Source organism: Hippocampus guttulatus, chromosome 21 (assembly GCF_054856545.1).
Source record: "Hippocampus guttulatus isolate MCC_2025c chromosome 21, RoL_Hgut_1.0, whole genome shotgun sequence".
Lineage (NCBI taxonomy): Eukaryota > Metazoa > Chordata > Actinopteri > Syngnathiformes > Syngnathidae > Hippocampus > Hippocampus guttulatus.
Genome location: NC_141281.1, coordinates 8,217,137 through 8,238,092, shown reverse-complemented (window position 1 = coordinate 8,238,092; position 20,956 = coordinate 8,217,137). Strand labels below are relative to the sequence as shown.

At 51.1% G+C, this 20,956-nt stretch overlaps 1 protein-coding gene across 3 annotated transcripts; it reads left to right on the top strand.

The window, feature by feature from the left end:
- The first annotated feature begins 40 nt into the window (after positions 1-40).
- On the top strand, positions 41-20,806 carry LOC147186988 (disco-interacting protein 2 homolog C-like). 3 transcript variants are annotated; one of them, XM_086101519.1, is made up of 38 exons: positions 41-429; positions 5,823-5,894; positions 6,508-6,612; positions 7,031-7,156; positions 7,241-7,510; positions 7,593-7,715; positions 7,834-7,980; positions 8,575-8,694; positions 8,815-9,012; positions 9,095-9,186; positions 9,371-9,481; positions 9,887-10,010; positions 10,107-10,216; positions 10,416-10,518; positions 10,684-10,748; positions 11,199-11,292; positions 11,393-11,512; positions 11,824-11,938; positions 12,017-12,156; positions 12,598-12,734; positions 12,835-13,043; positions 13,157-13,271; positions 13,416-13,617; positions 14,078-14,178; positions 14,265-14,345; positions 14,499-14,622; positions 14,694-14,815; positions 15,143-15,254; positions 15,511-15,620; positions 15,753-15,883; positions 15,985-16,153; positions 16,240-16,410; positions 16,981-17,042; positions 17,126-17,183; positions 17,606-17,680; positions 17,765-17,939; positions 18,034-18,157; positions 18,450-20,806. In XM_086101519.1, the coding sequence occupies exons 1-38, from the start codon at positions 351-353 to the stop codon at positions 18,700-18,702; spliced, it is 4,845 nt and encodes a 1,614-aa protein (XP_085957645.1). In that variant the 5' UTR covers positions 41-350; the 3' UTR covers positions 18,703-20,806. The 3 variants fall into 3 exon arrangements, with proteins under 3 accessions (XP_085957645.1, XP_085957644.1, XP_085957646.1); XM_086101518.1 differs by having other exon boundaries at positions 7,220-7,510; XM_086101520.1 differs by lacking the exon at positions 5,823-5,894 and having other exon boundaries at positions 7,220-7,510.
- Positions 20,807-20,956: the final 150 nt, after the last annotated feature.

The following is a 20,956-nucleotide window of genomic DNA, read 5'->3' as shown; positions in this document are numbered from 1 at the left end:
CGTCGTATCCCCTCCTGTGCCTCGTCGTCGTCGTCACGTGACCCCATTGGCAATCCAAGCAAAGCGGCAGCAAAGCTCGGCGAGCCTCCTCGTCCTCATCCTCATCCTCCCCATCCCCACCGCGAGGAGCGCGACCACCCGAGCCCCAGCCACTGCGCCGCGACGGACTTGAGCCATTCGAGGTCGGCGGACGCCATGACGGACCCCCGCTAAGAGGCGAGACTTTGCAGCCCCCTTTCTTTGTTCTCCTCGCTTGTCGTCGCGCGCGCCTTTCGCCGAGGAGGGAAGCGACTAGGAGGAGGAAGCCGGAGGAGGAGGCTGAAGGTGTTTTCACCGCGATACGAGGCGGAATGGCGGACCGAGAGGCGTCGCCGATACCGTTGGAGATCCGAGCCCGCCTGGCCGAGTTGGAGCTGGAGCTGTCAGAGGGTAAGACCACCCCTCAGCAACCCCACCCTCAATCAAAGCCCCGCTGCTCTCTTATCTCATCGCCATCCGCACCGACACTAACGGAATTTAATTGTTAGAACCCCCCCCCACCCCCCTCCTCCTACTCCCGACTCCTTCCTCCTGCCCCTCCTCCACCGCCCGCCCGCCCGCTCCTCCCATCCAGATGTTTGTCAGGCAGGCACCGGCCCGGCCAGCTCCGTGCAGCAGGCCGACGGCGAGCCTCAGTCGGGGGGGGCGGCCGACGGCGAGCCTCGGTCCCGTTTGGCTCTTTGTCTGGTCCCCGGGAGTGAGGTCAACATATCCCCCCCACCCGCAACACCCCCTCCCGGTTTGACCTTGAGATGTTGACACCGTCGTGCGAGGTTACCTGTGCACGTGCGTGTGCGCGATAGTGCGGGAGCGCGCATGTCGATGGCATTGCGGATGCAGCGGATCGGCGCCGTTTATTTGGGCCTTCTGACGTCCGACATTTGAGGCTGGCTCGGCCTGCTCTGAGGAGGGGGATGCTGGAAGATATTTTTCACCACCCCAATCCATCCCCTTTACTCCGCCTTTTCCCGCCACACACATGCACAGTGAGCCTTGCATGCATGTGGAGCTCAGTCACAGCTGCTTGAACACACAACGAGCATCTCGCATTGGAGCATTTGCGCCTTATATAATGGAAGCGACATATTTTATTCATCGTGGCTTGCACGGCCCAGAAACATACTGGAGATGCACATCTTAAGTGTGTGCGTGTTGCAATAAAAATCAGCCAGTCTGCATCCAGTTTGTATTTAGTTAGAGCTAGGGCTGTCCCAATCACATTTCTTTGCACCCAAGTTAGTGGAGTCACTTGATTTGGAGAATTGGTTGAGTCTAATACCTGGACAATGCAACGAGTGAGGCACAAGTTTGCTTGCCACAAAATAATTGACACTGCTTCGACTTCTATTTGAAGACAAGAATGAATGTGCCACATTTGCTCACCTGTTGCTCTTTGAACCCTTCACTGAGCTGTTTGGCCTATAACGTTCCCTTATGTGGTCTGTGCAAGGGCTGCGCCGCTGTGGGAGTGGTCAGAGCCGACTTCAATCGTGGCCAATTAAAGAGATTCCTTTCATTCTCTTCAAATGCTGTGTTTGCTAGTCGCACATTAGCATCTCGACATGGTGGAAGCACAAAGTGGACAATTGGAGAATGCACACCCTCAGTCAATTGTGGCCCACCCATAGATGTGCCAGCCATTGAGATGATGTATAAATATAATACAATGATTCAGGGCTTGATGCCCGCTGTTCACATATTTATGAATGGAATGTGCTGCATTAGACCAGCTGTCTAGCCTGCGCCGGTTTTAGACACAGCATGAGCGTAAGGTTTCGATTGGCTTCCAGCCACCAAACTGTGACGCAGCCACGTGCATCTCCAAGTCCCTCCCTCTGCTGCGCCGGCCCGCCCAGCGCGGTGGACGGCGGTCTGCCAAATTGGCAAATGCTCAACAAGCCTTCCGACTAGCTTATTTAGACAACTTGATGAAGCCTTCACTGTGCATTCGCCCCCTGGTGGTCGGCTAACTTCCGGTTTAGATGAATTGCTGAATATGAATACGCTGAGCCTGTATTTGAAATGTAAATATCACTGACGACTCATCGGCGAGCGTTGACATGTTGGATCGTGTGATGAAATGTTGAATGAGAACGATCTGATTTGATACATTCTGACAGGCGGGGGTCTGCACCGTCGTCGTCAAAAACAAGTGCACGTTGAGCTCACGCGTACGATGCTCTCACGCTGCCTCTTGCTGGTATCATGCCAAACCGCATGTGTGCTTTTGGACATTTGAGCCCTTTCATGTTTCTTTCGTTGCCTTGAATTTGTGGATGAATGTGTGGTGGACGTCCTTGTTTGTTTCGGAGTTCTCATTGGTGATAAGAGTCTGAAGGTGGATGTTTCTCGTCACTGGAGACGACTCAGTAGCAAAATATTTGGTGTTCCCCTAGTGACATGTCTCTTTCGGAAACGAGACCCCCGAAAGTGAGGCATTGAGGCGCGATGGGATTTGTCGATCGATGCTTGCCTAAGCTCACTTGTTGGTCTTTGAGAGACTCTGCCTGTTTTGGAAACCCAAAATATGAAAAATGTGATTTTTGCTGGCTTGCCAAGTGCGATCATCTCCTTTTCTGGCCCTCGTGCACTGTGACTCAAAAGTCAGCGAGATCACTTTTTGATCACCTGAGGTCGAAGCGCGTATTTTATTTTTCTCAACCTTTACTCAGCCAAGGCACCTGTCGAAAAATCTTACGTCACCTTACCAACCAAAAATGGCACAAAAATCATGTACGGTGTTTGCCTCGGTGTCAAGGAACTACATTAAAGTGCTTCATTTAGACAAAAAGAGTGCTTCGTTGCTACCTTGGTGGTATGTTGATGCCAAGAAATGACTTGAAAGGGATTTAAGGAACTTCATCATCATCTCGTGGCATCTGTCGGCAAAATGATCCTTTCTGGAGCGGCGTCTAATTGCCCGCGGGTGTACATTATTTGCAGCTGCGCGCTGAAATATTGATGAGCTGGTCTTATTTTGCACACGGTGTAAATCGGTGCCTGTTGATAGACTTCGGCTTCACTCGGACTTCTCCTGTTGCGTGAATGGCAACGGGCGCTCGATTGCATTTGCCAAACATTTAAATGATTCCTCCTGTCACCGTACGTCGCTGGCATTGACGACGGTCGAACGGAGATACATTACTTTGTCCTAAAAGGAAAAAATAATTTCGGGGCCAATTAAAGTGAAATTGGATAATTTCCTCCAGCGCGGCGGTTGATTTAATTAGCGCGTCTCCATGCTGCGTTTGAATTGCTCACCTGAAGCCTGTTTGAGTCACTCAAGTGCGGAGCAAAACGAGTTGATGCAGCTGCTTGAGAGTGTGCGGGTGTGTTTTTCGAGAGGCAAAGACACCATCTTTGTCAGGGTGTTAGTGACTAATCCACGAAACGCTCTGCTGGCCATGCGCCTCGACGTAGATGGACGAATGTGTGCGTGAACGCCAAAAAAAAAAAAAAAGAAGCTGGCGGTTTTTCCAGAGGACTTATTTTTCCCCAAAGTTTCCATCCGGTGAGGTTGTTTCCACTGACGGAAAGTGAGATGAAGTCACTTTGCGAATATTTGGTCATGTTTTGTGAGAAAAAATAAATGTTGACATTTTTCTTTTGTTTTAATTCTTCTGAGGTAGTCACAGCGTCCTATCACTGGTGAGCTTTTTTTTTAGAACACATCTAGGGGCTACGCGTGCTGTCCTTGTCAAAGTATGGCGCCATCATTATTACTATTATTATTATTATCAACTGCTCATCCCTCCCCTTTCTGCTCGCTGAAAGAGAAAAGGTAATCGAAGGCTCGTTTACAACTCTGCAATCAGCCAATCACATTCCGCCCTGCTTAAAAGACCCTCCCCCCCGCCCCCAGAAAAAGAAAAGAAGTGCTCATTACCGGTGACTGTAAGTCTTAGCGCTGATTGAAACCGCGACTTTTTAAAACCACCGTAATCGGCCCATGCCTATCGATGCCAGGACACTTGCGGACAACGTCGAGTCTAATATGGCCGTGATTGGAATCTGGGAATGAAAACCTGAGAATGCTCATCGTACAAACCTCCAAACTGTGAACCAGATGTGCAAGCCTTCATCCTGGTGAAAAAGACATCATCCAAATTTTCGACAACAACATCATGCGGCGATTGAAGGCAGCATCTGAGAGGCGGCATCACGCCTCGTGCGCCGCGCGATATTTTCTTTTCATCTCCTCAAGTGGCATGCGGCTATTTTTACACTTCTTGACGTCTTGACCCATTGAATCACCAGCCAGGCCTACTTTGTTTTTCTGCTGACGCTTATCTAGCTTTGCGCGCATGTGTGTCCGTGCGTGCGCGAGCCCGCGCGGGCTAATCAGCTAGCAGACGCTCTTCAGACCACACGGGTCCCAACATGTGAGCGTGACAGCCCAAGGTCCCAGTGCATGACGCATGCTTGTGTGTGTGTGTGTGTGTGTGTGTGTGTGTGTGTCTTGTTACCATGGAGCCGGTCCGCACGCGTGTGTGTGTGTGTGTGTGTGTGTGTGTGTGTGATGTGATGAGAAAAAGGAGATCAAATAAAACAGGATGTCGATGCAGATGTGAGCGGGGAAACAAAGAGAAACAAGATGGAAGATGAAGCTGAAGATGCAGCGTCCGTCTTGGCTTCTTTTTTTTTTTTTCATCACTTTGTTTTTCCTAGTTGTGCTCTGATGTTGACGAGCGACCAGTCCGTTGTTTGTCGACATCACCTGATGTTGAGTGGCGACCAGTTCAAGGTGTTCCCCACCTCTCAGCCAAAGTCGGCTGGGCTAGACTGTGGGTGACGTGTGTCCCTAAACAAGGACAAACAGCGGATTATTCATCTCATCTCGAAGAAAAACTCCTGTGCCATTGATTGCCTCTCAGATGCCTGCCAGACCGCAATGAGTACACACACACACACACACACGCACACAGAGGATGCAGACGCACACGCATATGAACACGCTCCACATCCAAGATGGCCGCCTGGGCTGCGGCCTTCTCCTGGAGAAGCGTTGCTAGGCAACTCCCTCCATGTTCCACACTGCGATGTCGGTGGAAGATGTCTTCTCCCTGTGGACCCGATCGGTGTGTGGAAAAAAAAAATAAGGCCGCCATCGAAGTTGATCAGAGACACAAACACACGCGCACGCACGTGAGAGTTGCGTGGATGCCGACGCACTGTCATTGGCTAGTTTGTGGAGTCCAATCATGGCGTTCCTGTTCTTGACACGATGTGCACTCGCACGGGATGACTGATGCTCCTCCTCCTCCCCCGCCCTCCTCACGCTCCTCCTCTTCCCTCTCTTCCTCCTCTCCTTTTTCGACTTCTCTTCCTCCACTTCCTGTTCTCGCCCCCTCCCCTTTCTCATCCTCCTTTTGCTCCTGGTGCGCTTTCACTCCTCCTTTTTCCTCCACGCCCGCCTCTCAACTCCTCCTGCATAGTTTATTAGCGGCGCCACCGAGGTTCTGTGTTGTTGTGGAGTCTCCGGATCAATAATTAGTCAAGCGGTGCGTTTAATGGAGTATGAGCGGCGGAATTATCTGCGTTAGTCCTGCTTGTTGCACCCGAGGGCTCGTCGAGTGGCCGGGACCATGTTCCCATGGCAACTTGCGGCAAGGCCCAACGTCCCTCCAGCTGTCCTCGGTTTGGACCTTCGAGTACAAAGTCCTCTGCTCGCTCATCCGTCCACATCCACTTTTCATCATCATCATCTCATTTTAATTTGTCACCTTTGAACCCCGGCGCGTGTCACTGATTGGCCGAGACGTTTTGTGTGTGTGTGTTTTCAGGCGACATCACTCAGAAGGGTTATGAGAAGAAGAGGTCCAAGCTGATCAGAGCGTTTGTTCCACATGCTGGAGGTAATTTAGCCACCTCTGAACCCCCTCACTCTGCTAAAGTAGAAGGGACCCCCACCCCCCCCAAAAAAATGATATGCGGCCCCAATCAATTTGCAATCACGACAAAATACGACAGCGCTTGATTAGCCGTTTAGCCGCCGCCGTTAGCTGACGTAGGCGAATGCTCCCTGGAGCTCAGCTTGGGCCTGCTCTCCTGTACGTGCGCGCCCACGCGCACGGCCGGGTCTGCTCTTGATGCAAACAGCCAATCACCTTTTATTTGATTGATCACGTTTCTTTTGAGGCGTTTTATTGCTTTTTTTTCCCCTTGATCACTTATTTCATTTGATCAGTGCAGAAAAATGACAATTTTTCTGATAAATCATCTTCATGTTTTCCTTTTTTTTTTTTTTTTTTTTTTTTTTTTTTGCCGTGTGCTCTTCTGTTGTGAAACTTTTGTGCGGTTGTGTACGCACGTTTGTGTAAATGTTTGTGTGTCTGAATGTGTGTTTGTCCATATGGTGGTTTGTGTGCGTGCGTGCGTTAATTTCGGTGTTTGTGTGGGTGTGTGCTTGCACGTGCGCGTGTTTGGCCGTGCGTATGTGTGCGTGTGTTTGCGTGCTGCTATCCGCAGGGATGGAAGGTCCAATGTCGCATCGGGTCCCTTTGGGCCCGCCCTCTGCCGCCCGCTTCCATCGCCGGCGAACATCGGGCACCAGAGATGAACGCTACCGCTCAGGTAAAAAAAAAAAAATCCCGCTGTTATTTGTGTCAAGAAAAATTGGTCTCATTGGTCTCTGGTGATATCGCTGATAGAAAATCTGCTCAAAAACCAACTTCAAATTAGGATGAAACAGTTCTAGTTTTACTCCTCGAAACTTTCATTTCGTCTGCTGCTCCCTTGTTGCGTTCGGCAGAATCTTATAGTGGAGAAGAGGCAGTAAAACAGCCCAAAATCCAGATGTCAAAGGGGACTATTTTGCAAACTAGGTGCTATTCAATCAAACGCCTGACTGTAAAAATAAGTCTTAAGTCGAGATTTAAACATTACGACGGAGGTAGTCGCCATAATTTCTGCGTCAGTCGCAGAAAGGCGTAGAAGTGGACATACTTCGAATTAATGTCACGTGACTGACGGACGCCTCTCTCTGTCCCAGACGTTCACACAGAGGCGGTCCAAGCCATGCTGGCGCGCCACGTGGAAAGGAAGGTGGCGGTGCCCATGCCGTCCAAACGTCGCTCCCTGGTCGTGCAGACCTCCATGGACGCGTACACGCCGCCAGGTGAGCGCACGCCGCACGCCGCCGCCGCTCACGCGCACACGACACGTGACTGACCCTCACTAGGCCTGTCGCCCTTGTGCTCAGACTCCTCGTCGGGTTCGGAGGAGGAGGCGGGCCCTTGCGACGACATGTCGGGCATGGAGCACTGGATGGGCCGGCCGTCCCAGCTCGGCCCCGCCCACCTGGGCTCCACCTCCTCCTCGTCTTCATCCACGCAGAGCGGCGGGAGCGGCAATGCTGGGCGCCTGGCCGACTCGCTGGCGCACGCGCACATCTCGCATCTGGCCCACTTGGGGCACATGCACGGAGGACCGGGACACCTGCAGCAGGGCCACCTAGCGCCCTCGCACCACGGTGACGCAATCACACCCAAGTTTGCTAGCTTGATGCTAACGATGAAGGCATGTGAGTCATGTGTTTGCGTTGGCACGCGCAGGCATCAGCCACCTATCTCTGAAGAGGAAAGGAGCGCTGAGCGTCGCTGAGAACGGAGGATCTTTGCGGCGGTCCTGCGAGTTTGGCTCCGACATGCTGTGGCCGCCGCCGCTGGAGTCTGACGGTCCGCCCCCGTACTTCCTCCTTCCCTCAGCTAGCCGATATCACCCTCACATAAAACCTCACACCTGTGCAAACCGGAAAAAAAATAAATGCCGCTTCCGTCATTCTGCCCCTTCCAGAAAACCACTCGGGCCCGCCGGACGTGTCTGGCTACTCGTCAGACTCACCTCACTCCCACACGGAGCGCCATCCCATGTCCAACATGGGCACCATCGCCCGCAACACGCAGAAGTACGGCAACGCAGAGCGCATGGAAACCGGCGACGGTAAGAGCGGCGTACACAAATGCTCAATTTTTTTTCAGCTTTTCGATTTTTAGTGTCGTCAACGGGGATCCGCGCAAAAGCGACACCTCTCCCTTACTCACATAAAAGGGCGTCGCCCTTGATAGCTTGACTCAAGCGGCAGCTGCTTCTTCTTCTGTGGGCTTTAGTAGCATTTGGCACACCAGTTTAACTCATTCAGTACCAGCCAATTCTGGACCAAGTCTGAAAAGACGTTTAAAAACGTCTTTGGGAGTGAATGAGTTAATAGTGTATGAGCGCCACCTACTGATATTGTTGTGAAGTATACTGGCGCCATCAAGTGGTGGGGGTCTGAAGCGGATTGGTATCTCTGATTTTTACTTGTATTTTAAGACAAAGATTTCAGCCCAAATAATGGCACCTGCATCTCCAGGCCACGCTGTATACTAGTTTGGTGCCTTGCTCGAGGGCACCGCTACAATATCTTCTCTGCGCTAAGCCTCCAACTCTCCGACTTGCGTACAGAGTGGTCATATCCATGACGGTGGCAGGTTCACGCGAGGCCAACAGTGCGGCACGGTGACTCTCATCGCATTTTTGTTTTTGCCTTGGCAGGCGTCCCGGTCAGCAGTCGCGTGTCGGCCAAGATCCAGCAGCTTGTCAACACGCTCAAGCAACCTCGCCGGCCGCCGCTACGCGAGTTCTTCGTCGATGACTTTGACGAACTTCTGGAAGGTGAGAAGTCACAAATTTCAAATAGGTGACACAAAGTGTCGCCGCAGGAGTGCTGAAAATATTTTGTAGAAGGAAAATCTGACAAATCAGACAAACATACAATTGTCTCCTTGTGTCCAGTCCAACAGCCGGACCCCAATCAGCCTCGTCCCGAGGGGGCGGAGATGATGCCGGTGCGAGGCGACGCCCTGGGGGTGGTCACCAACTGGCCGCCTTCGCTGGAGGCCGCCCTCCAACGCTGGGGCACCATCTCCCCGAAAGCCCCCTGCCTTACCAGTCTGGACACGGCGGGCAAGCCTCTCTACGTGCTCACTTACGGTAGGTGGGCAGGTGGGCATGCCCCCCCCCACCCCCCATCCCAATCTTTCAAGCCTCACGATCTGCGTACGCGTGCGTGCAGGGAAGCTGTGGTCGCGCAGCATCAAGCTAGCTTACAACATCCTCCACAAGTTGGGCAGCAAGCAGGAGCCCATGGTGCGGCCCGGCGACAGGGTGAGGGGCACGTCTCATTTCTTTCTTTCAACCTGTTTGAAAAATACACTCGCTGGCCAGTGAGTTTGGGCAATCTTTGGGGTTGTTTTTTCCTAATCCCCTGGAAAAAAAAAGGCACCCATGAGCTGCATATACTTTTATGGAAATGACACTTGCATTTTTTTGCGATGCTCTCCACCCGCAGGTGGCGCTGGTGTTCCCCAACAACGACCCGGTGGCCTTCGTGGTGGCGTTCTACGGCTGCCTGCTGGCCGAGGTGGTCCCGGTTCCCATCGAGGTGCCCCTCAGCCGCAAGGTAACGCACAAAAGTATCTATTCAACGCACCGCTAGTGGCGGCGTACGTACGGCCTTTGAGAGTAACTGCTGTCAGAAACGGCCTCTTTGAAAGCCCCTCCCACTGCGGGCCTGCGTCGCCGTGGTTACAGAGCGATGAAAGCTTCTTCCCACCTGCGTGAAGTCACGCGTGTGCCACGGATGGACAAATAGCTGGCGCCGACTCGGCATTTTATCAACGAGAGGCACACCGGCCTCCGGTCGGAGCGGGAAATTGTTCTTTTGCAGCCTTTACACAACGTACCTGTGGCTCCAAATGTGCCAGCCTGCATACTGGCAGCGAGCACATTGTGACGTGTGAGATGGTGACGCGTTCATGGCGCCGTCAGTTTCACGAAAAACCTTCTTCTGCGTGCCCTCGCATAGGATGCGGGAAGTCAGCAGATCGGTTTCCTGCTGGGAAGCTGCGGCGTCACCGTGGCGCTGACCAGTGACGCCTGTCATAAGGGGCTCCCCAAGAGCGCCACGGGGGAGATTCCACAATTCAAAGGTAAGTCCATTTTAAACGTCTGGCCTTTGGTGTGATTTATTGACGCACGTGTCCGGACAAACTTTGAGTCCCGTTGCCGCTTTTCATCGTGCGCAGGTTGGCCCAAACTGCTGTGGTTCGTCACCGAGTCCAAACACCTGTCCAAGCCGCCCAGAGACTGGTTCCCTCACATCAAGGACGCAAACAACGACACGGCTTACATCGAGGTGCACGAAAGGAAAATCACAAGTGACATGAGCAAAAAAAATAAAAAATAAAAATTGTTCAGCCATCATTTGGGAGAACTGTTTCATCCGTGTGCGCGGTCATTAACTCATTCACTCCCAAAGACGTTTTTAAACGTCTTTTCAGACTTGGTCCAGAATTGGCTGGTACTGAATGAGTTCATGTTGTACCTTTTTCCAGTATAAAACGTGCAAAGACGGCAGCGTGCTGGGCGTCACGGTGACCAGGATCGCTCTGCTCACGCACTGCCAGGCCCTCACTCAGTCCTGCTGCTACACTGAGGGTAAGACGCATACAACCAACTATTCATGGGTTTCAAGGTCCCTTTTTGTGAGCAGTGTACAGACACAAAATGCGTACAGAGCACCACCCCCCTCCCACCCCTACCACCACCCTTCGCCTCCAATGGTTGCATAGTAACCTTCCGAACACGTCTCTCCTCCCGCAGCCGAGACCATCGTCAACGTTCTGGACTTCAAGAAGGACGTGGGATTGTGGCACGGCATCCTGACGGTGATAACTTACATTTTTATTTTTATCATTTGAGTCATTTGAGTCATCACAAAAGCAAGCAAATCCGAAAGAAAATATCAAAGTCTCCCTTTTACTTGACATGTTTCTTTTCACAGAATGCTCATTCTCTGCTTTTTTTGTCAGAAACTGATCATTTTTGTTGAAACCCAACCATTATTCTACTGCTAACTAAAGAACTGAAAAAGCTAGAAATATTTTTTTTTCTGGTTTAAAAGGAGCAAGTCTCCCCTTTCTTGGGGCGGTTTCGTGTGCACAATCAGTCAATCAGTCAAAACTCAAAGGGCTTAAACCGAGAATGTTTCATGTTCTTTTTCTTTCATGTGTCAGTTCTACAAGCCAGTTGGGCCACTCGTAAATCAAGATGATGTCTCCTCTGCCAACACGGCGCTAATGTGCTGCGTGCGTTTGTGTGTGTGTTTGTGTGTGCAGAGCGTGATGAACATGATGCACGTGATCAGCGTGCCTTACTCGCTGATGAAGGTCAACCCTCTATCGTGGATCCAGAAAGTGTGCCAGTACAAAGGTGAGCTGGAAAACGGACCGCACACGTCACTCGGAGCGCCGACTTCACCTGTCCGTCAAATACATGACATATGTGTGTGTGTGTGTGTGTGTCGCTGCAGCCAAAGTGTCCTGTGTGAAGTCCAGGGACATGCACTGGGCTCTGGTGGCCCACAAGGACCAGAAGGACATCAACCTGAGCTCCCTGCGCATGCTTCTCGTGGCCGACGGTTCCAACCCTTGTAATTCCCGTTTTATGTCATTTAAAGTGTCATAAAAGGGCTTGATGTATTCCTCGTTTTAATGACAGCCACTTCGCAGCTTAATGGAGTCTTGGGAGTTTCATGAGTTTCAGTGCGGCTCTTCTTGCGTTGGTGTTCTTTCACTTCAAAATTTACTGCAGTGAATATATATTAGATTAGATTCTATTGTGAATTTTGGCCATTCACTGTTCTTGTGACAGAACAGCTAGGTTGGACATTCAAAAATTGACAAAAAGGTCACCTGTGCAGATGCTTGTTGAACCCCAGCGCATTCTTCTCATTCCTCTCAGGGTCCATCTCGTCGTGCGACGCGTTCCTCAACGTCTTTCAGACCAAAGGCCTGCGAGCGGAGGTCATCTGTCCCTGCGCCAGTTCGCCCGAGGCTCTGACGGTCGCCATCAGGAGGTATGCACACTCACATGTACGGTCCATATGCAAAAGAGTGCAAACGTAATGTGTGTGTGTGTGTGTGTGTGTTTACAGGCCAGCGGAGGACAGCAGCCAGCCACCAGGTCGCGGCGTGCTGTCCATGCAGGGTCTCAGTTACGGAGTGGTCCGCGTGGACACGGAGGAGCGTCTCTCCGTCCTCACCGTGCAGGATGTCGGGACGGTGATGCCAGGAGGTACGTTTCTTCGTTGTTTTTTTTGGGGGGGGGGGGGGTTTCCATCTTCATGCTAACCCGTGCTCGCGAGTACAGTTTTCTGTACACGCCATCTAGCGTCGTGAATGGGTATAACGTCTAGACCCCGAATATAAGACGACCCCCACTTTTTCAGTCTTTTTTCAATGCAAAACACACCGTCTTATATTCGGGCCAATACGGTAACTAATAATTCAATAGATTTTGAATACAAAATTGAAATGTACCATAAAATCATGTACAATATTAAATTAACTTCTACAAAATGAACTCCTTTTCATAGCTCGCGTACACATTGCAAGTTATTTATTTCAATTCGTTCTCATTGGCTGTACACATGTGCAGCCCTGTTCAAAATAAATCGTGTCCCTTCGGCACGAAACTTAAATGGCGCTGTGACTCGGGTGCGCGGCGCTCATCCAGGGCTGGTGTGCGTGGTGAAGCCCGAAGGCGTCCCTCAGCTCTGTCAGACGGACGAGATTGGTGAGCTGTGCGTGTGCACCATCGCCACCGGCACGTCCTACTACGGCCTCACCGGCATGACCAAGAACACCTTCGAGGTCAGCTCATCCCTTCCATCGTCGGTCTTTTCTGCCTCCAACCCAAAGTTGCGAGCGATCTTGAGATCAAAGAAATGACGCCGACATATTTGCCCCGCAGGTGTACCCGGTGAGCGGCGGCGGCGGGCTGGTGAGCGAGTACGCCTTCGTGCGGACCGGCCTGCTGGGGTTCATTGGACCCGGCGGCCTGGTCTTCATCACAGGCAAGATGGACGGCCTCATCATGGTCAGCGGGCGCCGGCACAACGCCGACGACGTCGTGGCCACGGCTTTGGCGGTGGAGCCCATGAAGTTCGTCTACAGGGGAAGGTGAGCCCCCCCGCTAGTCACATTGACGCCAACAAGCTCCTGGCAAGCGGCCGAATGCCGACGGCTGACACCTAAATCGAAATCTAATAACGGTTGTGCTGCCGCCGTTGCAGGATAGCCGTCTTCTCCGTGACCGTCCTGAGGGACGAGCGGATCGTGGTGGTGGCTGAGCAGCGGCCGGACTCCACCGAGGAAGACAGCTTCCAGTGGATGAGTCGCGTCCTGCAGGTAAGAGGCCGCGCTCTGCCTTCAAGTTCACCGACAGTACGCCGCAAACGCTTCTCACGTGGCCTAGAGGTTTTCATGAATGGACCCCTTTTTATATCGATCACCCCCACACCCCCTCCTCCACCCGCCCTACCCACCTGCCAGGCAATCGACAGCATCCACGGCGTGGGCGTCTTCTGTTTGGCTCTGGTTCCGGCCAACACGTTGCCCAAGACTCCGCTGGGCGGCATCCACCTGTCTGAGATTAAGCAGCTGTACCTGGAGGGGGGGCTGCACCCCTGCAACGTCCTCATGTGCCCCCACACCTGCGTCAGCAACCTGCCCAAGCCTCGACAGAAGCAGCCAGGTGGGAACCACGCTCGTGTCTGAAAATGTGTGTGTGTGTGTGTGTGTGTGCGTGTGCGTGTGCGTGCGTGTGTGTGTGTTTATTCCGTTACCTTTACTTAGTTTTTAAGTGCAGGTTTGTTCCTTTTTATTTTTTAAAAATGCTTTGTTTTAAGGGTTTTTTGGTTTTAGTGTTAGTTTTAGTTTTTTTTAATATATGTGGTAAAATAAAATTAAAAAAAGGTCTTGTTCCTTTTTATTTTTTTAAAATGCTTTGTTTTAAGGTTTTTTTTTGTTTTAGTGTTAGTTTTAGTTTTTTTAATATATGTGGTAAAATAAAATTTAAAAAAAGGTCGCAATGTACTTCTAAATAATTCTAGTAGGATCTAGTTTCTGCGAATTTTCATTTTCATCAAAACATTTTCATTTTGAAGTGTTGAGGGATGCCTGTGTGTCTGCTTGATTGCGGGCGTGTTTTGCAGAGATTGGCCCCGCCTCCGTGATGGTGGGCAATCTGGTGTCGGGCAAGCGGATCGCTCAGGCGAGCGGGAGAGATCTGGGACAGACGGATGACAACGACCAGGTGAGACGAATCATCTCAATAGAATTTTTTTTTTTTGTTCTTCCTCGACATCCTTTCCACTCTCAACTCACTTCCCGGGTACGCAGTTCCTGTTCCTGTCGGAGGTTTTGCAGTGGCGAGCTCAAACAACACCTGACCACATTCTCTACACTCTGCTCAGCTCTCGGGTAAGGACGCCACTCCAGGATGCGCCTCGACGATTACTGTGATGGTTCGACCGCCTGAAAGTCACTCAAATGTCTTGATGGGCGGGTCATAAACGGATGTGGCGCTCACTCGTCTGCGGTTTTGAAAGCTGCGCTTCCCTCTGCCTCCACCAGGGGGCAGTCTCCAACTCCCTCACCTGCCTGCAGCTCCACAAGCGGGCGGAGCGAGTGGCGGCTCTGCTAATGGAGCGTGGCGGCCTGCAGGAAGGAGACCACGTGGCTCTGGTCTACCCACCCGGTAGGAATCGCTCCACTGATCCGGTTTTGAAACTCCGAATTCCCCGCTCACCCCACACAACGGCCCCGCAGGTATCGACCTGATCGCTGCCTTCTACGGCGCGCTGTACGCCGGCTGCGTCCCCATCACGGTGCGACCGCCCCACCCGCAGAACATCTCCACCACGCTGCCCACCGTCAAGATGATCGTGGAGGTCTGACCGGAGGCAGGACATGCACTTCCGGGTGGCACAAGCTTTGGCTTATTCATTTATGAAAATGACTCGATTTCAATCTTCTCACCCACAGATGCTGGATTTTTTTATTTTCATTTGAGATATTTATTTATTTATTTTAATTGGGGGGGGGGGCTATCTGGTGGCTCAACCTTTGTTTCATTTTTAGATAAATCAATTGTAGTCAATTGCTTTCTGCCCCGCCGGAAGTTCCCTACTGCTCGTTGTTTTTTTCCAAAAAGATTCTTTTGCGGTGCGCGGCACTTACGAGCCGTGTCACCCCCCCCCCCCTCCCCCCCGCTGCAGGTCAGCCACTCGGCCTGCGTGATGACCACGGCCGTCATTTGCAAGTTGCTCCGCTCCAAAGAGGCCACGGCCACCGTGGACATCAGAAACTGGCCGCCCGTCCTCGACACTGGTAACACACACACACACACACACACACACACGTTTTTTTTTTTGTATCTGAACTTTACTCCTGTATTCTTTTTCTGGTGATGTTATACTCTAAAACTGATTATCTGTACTTTCGACCTGATTGAAATGAGCGTCGTGGCCCTCGAGGGCCGAAATTTGCCACCCAATTTATTATATATTTTTTTAAACTCTCAAAAAATGGATTCCATGACCAAACAGCTCAGCAACATTGTCCTCCCTTTGTGTGTGTGCTGCAGACGACCTGCCAAAGAAGAAACCTCCGGCATTGTACAAACCCAGCAACCCTGACGGTTTGGCATATTTGGACTTCAGCGTGTCCACCACCGGCATGCTGGCGGGTGTCCAGGTCAGTTCATGACCCCGACCGGCCTCAACATCATTTAGCCCCCTAGGGGGTCCCCGTTGTCCCTTTCATGCCGGCTTCAAACATTGCCATCATCCGTGCCCTCGTGTCTCCCCTCGCCACCCCCACTGACAGATGTCCCATAATGCCGTGGGAGCGTTCTGCCGCTCGGTGAAGCTGCAGTGTGAGTTGTACCCGTCAAGAGAGGTAGCCATCTGCCTCGACCCGTACTGCGGCCTCGGCTTCGTCCTCTGGTGTCTCTGCAGGTTGGGCCGCGCTTATTTTGTCACTTAACTCGGTTTTCCACCCTTTTCAATGACTGCTGGCATGACAACCATTCGCTTTCAATGTGTGTGTGTGCGCGCAGTGTCTACTCAGGCCACCAGTCCATTCTGATCCCGCCAGTGGAGCTGGAGTCCAACCCGGCGCTGTGGCTGCTGGCCGTCAGCCAGTTGAGGGTGCGAGACACCTTCTGCTCCTACAGCGTCATGGAGCTTTGCACCAAAGGTCTCGGCCTGCAAACCGAAACCCTCAAGGTGAGTTCCTGTCTCGTCGCAGCTGCCGCTCGGACGCGATGAGGTCAAGCGATGCTGAGGCGGCTTGCGTTTTTTACGTCCTGCAGGCCCGTGGTCTGGACCTGTCGCGGGTGCGGGCGTGTGTGGTGGTGGCCGAGGAGAGGCCCAGGATGTCCCTCACGCTCTCCTTCTCCAAACTCTTCAAAGATCTCGGCCTGCACCCGCGCTCGGTCAGCACAGCCTTTGGCTGCAGGGTCAACCTGGCCATCTGCTTACAGGTAAATATACGCCATGCACTGAGTGCGTGTGGGGGGGGGGGGGTGGGGGGGGTGAGAGAGAGAGACAAAAACAATACAATTACATTTTGATTTAAAAAATGGCGCCATCTGGTGGTATTTTATTCCAAGATACTATGCGAGGTTTTCCTCTATTATGGCGCAGCTGCACATGGGATGTGGTGGCGCCCCGATGGCTCGCAAAGCCTTCCCTGTGCAGGTGGACTGTAATGTTCCGATCTCATTTGACTTGAGGACCCCAAAAAATGGATGCCAGATCATTTCATGAGGAGAAAAAAAATTATACTGGGACATATGGTGCCAGTTGCTAACCATCAAAAATACCAATTACAACCCAAATGCTCACCACCCAAAAAAACCGCCCGGTTCCTGGGCCAGACCCATTAAAGCACACATACTGTATAACTACAGTTGTTTTGATTCGTTTGTTCGGTTTATTTATTTTATTTTATTTTTTTATGGCTAGGACAGATTTGTCTTTTCAATTAATTTCATTGGCAAAAGTTGACTGTAGCGTAAATGTTGGCTTTTTATTATTTTCATCGTGCGCAGGGCACGTCAGGACCGGACCCCACCACGGTCTATGTGGACATGAGGGCGCTGCGCCATGACAGGTCACACCATTTACTTGTCCAAGTGTCTCCTCTTGGTTATGAAAAGGCGTGTGAGCGTCAACACGCGTGTGCGTGTGTTTCAGGGTGCGTCTGGTGGAGAGAGGTTCTCCTCACAGTCTGCCTCTGATGGAATCCGGAAAGGTCAGCATACCCGCATTTTTAAAAAAAAATTTTTTTTTGCTGCTCGGTCGAGTGGATCAGTCGAGAGGAGATATTTGAGATTTTTGTTGGAAAAAAAAAAGCCGGATGCCATCCATTTTCCCAGCAAGAGTTAAATGTCAAGAGTATTTGCGTCGTGGACGACGTGTCCTCACACAGTCAAGTGACTCAAACCCATCTGTGATCAACAACCTCCTCGTCCCGCCTGCTCGTCTGCACATACGAGGGCTACGGGCATGCTGCCCGTTCTCAAACACGGCATGCGTGTGCGCTCCACACTCAAGAAGACCCCGCCTCTTTATTTATTTATTTCTTTATGTTTCATAATAACCCGCATTTGATGAATTTGTGGCACTAACCATGGCAACGCCACATCCATCTCTCTCTTGGTGTGTTTTTTTTAGATCCTGCCTGGAGTTCGCATCATTATCGCCAACCCCGAGACCAAAGGCCCTCTGGGGGACTCGCACCTGGGAGAGGTGCTATCATCAGACCCGTCGCCACAAGTGGCTACTGCCACCCGGTGGCGGGGCTGACCTCTCTCCTCGTTCTTCTCGCCTCAGATCTGGGTGCACAGCGCCCACAACGGCAGCGGCTACTACAGCGGCTACGGCGAGGAGGTCCTGCAGTCGGACCACTTCAACTCCAGGCTGAGCTTCGGCGACACGCAGACCGTTTGGGCCCGGACGGGCTACCTGGGCTTCCTCCGCCGCACCGAGCTCACCGACGCCAACGGAGGTTAGCCTTCGCCGCCTTTACGTTCTGCTTTTCAAAACTCAAGTGTGGCCCATGAGAGGTTTTCCAACGTGGCCGCTGTGTGTGTGCGCGGCAGAGAGACACGACGCTTTGTTTGTGGTGGGCGCCCTGGAGGAGGCCATGGAGCTGCGGGGGATGCGCTACCACCCCATCGACATCGAGACGTCTGTCATCCGCGCGCATAAGAGCATCATGGAGTGGTACGTCGCCACCTTTGCGCCGCACTTAATGCCGTTATACCTCAAGCTGACCGCGCGTCGCGCGATGTGCCTGAACTCGACGTAACTCGACTCAACTCAAGCCCCGCCCCAAATAGTGCACATATGCAAGTATTACCGCCAAACTGTGAACACACAGGCTTACTCTCAGAAAAGGTTCGCCTCAATTCGGCAATATGCCGCGGGTGCGAATAAGCTGTGGTTTGTTCGCCCTCTACATATTGCGCAAGGTTGCAGCTCAGCTTACCTCACGAGCTCACGCTTGTTCCTCCAGTGCCGTGTTCCCGTGGACCAACCTGCTGGTGGTGGTGGTGGAGCTGGAGGGCTCGGAGCAGGAGGCCCTGGACCTGGTTCCCATGGTGACCAAGGCGGTGCTGGAGGAGCACTACCTGATCGTGGGCGTGGTGGTGGTGACCGACATCGGCGTCATCCCCATCAACTCGCGCGGCGAAAAGCAGCGCATGCACCTGCGCGACGGCTTCTTGCAGGACCAGCTGGACCCCATCTACGTGGCCTACAACATGTAGCGTGCACGTGCGTGCGTGTGCGCGTGTGCGTGTGTGTGTGTGTGTGTGTGTGCGTGTGCGCTCTCCACTTGTCGCTTTTGTCCCTCGTTAGTTGACTGAGCGCGCCGCTGACGTCGTGCGCGTGACCGCCGCCAGGGAAGCTTCGTGGTAACGGAAGGGAAACCCGCAAGGAGCCTCTTGTAAAAAATATAAATATTGTACATTGACATAACAATCTATATGGAGAGGAAGCGAAAAGCCCAGGAGGTGTCGAGTAGCCCCAATATGCAGCCCTCTCACCACCCCAGCAGACCCCGTGTGTGCGTGGGTGCGCATGTGTGTGTGTGTGTTTGTGTGTGAGTGAGTGAGACAGGGACATTTGGTGTCGCTTCAGTGGGAATTTGAAGGGATTTTAGCTACCATCAACTACGGTTGTAAAATTGCGCTAATTTTGGAGTTTCTCTGGGTATAAACCAGGAATTTTTGCAAGTTGGAAGACTTTTTTTTTTATGGAAATCATGCAAAATAAGTTGATTTTACTGTTTTTAGGCAGAGTGGTGCCTTGAGATGTGAGCGTTGTGCGGCACCTCCCCAGTAAGCAAAAAGTTGTCCAAAAAAGGCTTCCAGCTGTTTCATGCCAATCCCATCTTAAGTTTACTCAAAAGCTAAACTGAGAACAAAAACGATGACACCTTCGATATTTAAAACGGCAGTTGTGGTTTTAGAAAACAATTCTCACAGGTACATATATTCTTTATCCTCTGCAAAAAATGAAGACTATTACAGCAGTCAGAGTAGAAGAAGAACTCTTCTCCGCTTGAGTCTGCATGATTGTGGTATTGTACTGCCTCCGTGTGGTCAAGGCGGGCACACCAGAAGGAGCAGCACAATGAATTCGATTGCAGCATTTCATCAGAATGAAGATATTGTTTTATTCTTTACATTCTATTTAATTATGTTGTTACACAATGTTCTTGGAAACTACAATATGCTATTTTTCCTCTTTTGAATTCCATTTCTGAGGAATGGGAAGGCTGGCGCAATTCGCGAGTGTAATGCCCCCCGCATGTGGGCAAGGAGAGCATTGTTTTGCATGGGTGTCTGCTTATAACAAAACAAAATGTTGATATTGATGTTTTGACATGAAATCTTGCCATTTCATTCCCATGGGCTAAGCTAACACTGTAGCAATAGGATACCCCAAAGTTGTATGTGCGACACGCTGAACAAAGGGAAGCCTGTCCACACTTTGGCGGCCGACACTTTATTTTCTCTGACACAACAACTAGTTTGTCCTAATTTCCTTTGCCAGCTGAAAAAAAAAGACTTTATTTTCCCTATGGAAAACAGTTGATGCAGTTGGCTTGTTGTTTTAAAAAGTTGCATCACGGCAAAAGATCTGTTTTTAGTCTTCGTAATATTGCCCCATTTTGTTGAACGCTAACCTTTTTGCAATGAAATGAAACACTAACTTTTATGAGTTCATTACTCCTCACCACCTTCGAAATCATTTTGACCAAGACGAGTATCTTTAGTAGTCGTGTGGTTGCGTGTTTTGCTACAAAACACTTTGCTGTGTCTTACGTGCACTAACTCAGATGTTTTATTCAAAGTCTAGAAAAGGATGAAGACGATTAAAGATGAATATTTATTACAAATAAAAACTTGAATATTGTCAGTCCATCCCGAAAAGGTGGAGGTGTTGGTGTTGGCTAGCTTTGCGCTGTTAGCGTAGTTAGCAGTATGCCGCGGACTGTGACGCAGATTATGTAGAATATTTTCAATATGTGTCATCACGTCTTTTATTTCATCACAGACAGGAAGGGGAAGCGAGGATGTCTTTATGCATATCAGCTAGTTCAGCGATGCTAGCGGTTTTAGCCTTCGTGTGTGTTCAAGCGCGACAAAGGACGTCCCATCAAGTGTGTTTGTGAGTGAGTGTGTGCGTGCGTGTGCTTGAGAGTGTATTGTATGTAAATAGTGTTGATTTTGTACGGTACAAATGTGTGTGACTTGTTTTGTACACATGACTTCAAAAAGATGAAATGACACTTTTATAAGAGTCGTCTACTGGCTCACGTCACACTAAACAAGTGCAATAAAGTGCTTTGATTGGCTAAAGAGACTCCGCCTGCAAAGTGTACTTGTGACCACTCGAAAGAAGACATTTGTAACATTTAGCCTTTTTTTTTTTTTAAAGATTGATTTGTTTACACCATGTTTTTAGCTACTTTACTGGTGCAGATAAGTGAAAGAAAAATAAAAGCACGAAATG

Excerpts from the sequence above, each read along its gene's own strand:
- LOC147186988 (XM_086101518.1), top strand. The coding sequence starts at position 351 with ATGGCGGACCGAGAGGCGTCGCCGATACCGTTGGAGATCCGAGCCCGC. Across the intron at positions 7,716-7,833 it reads GCCGCCGCTGGAGTCTGACG|AAAACCACTCGGGCCCGCCG; the intron begins GTCCGCCCCCGT and ends TGCCCCTTCCAG. Across the intron at positions 14,179-14,264 it reads AGACGGATGACAACGACCAG|TTCCTGTTCCTGTCGGAGGT; the intron begins GTGAGACGAATC and ends CCGGGTACGCAG.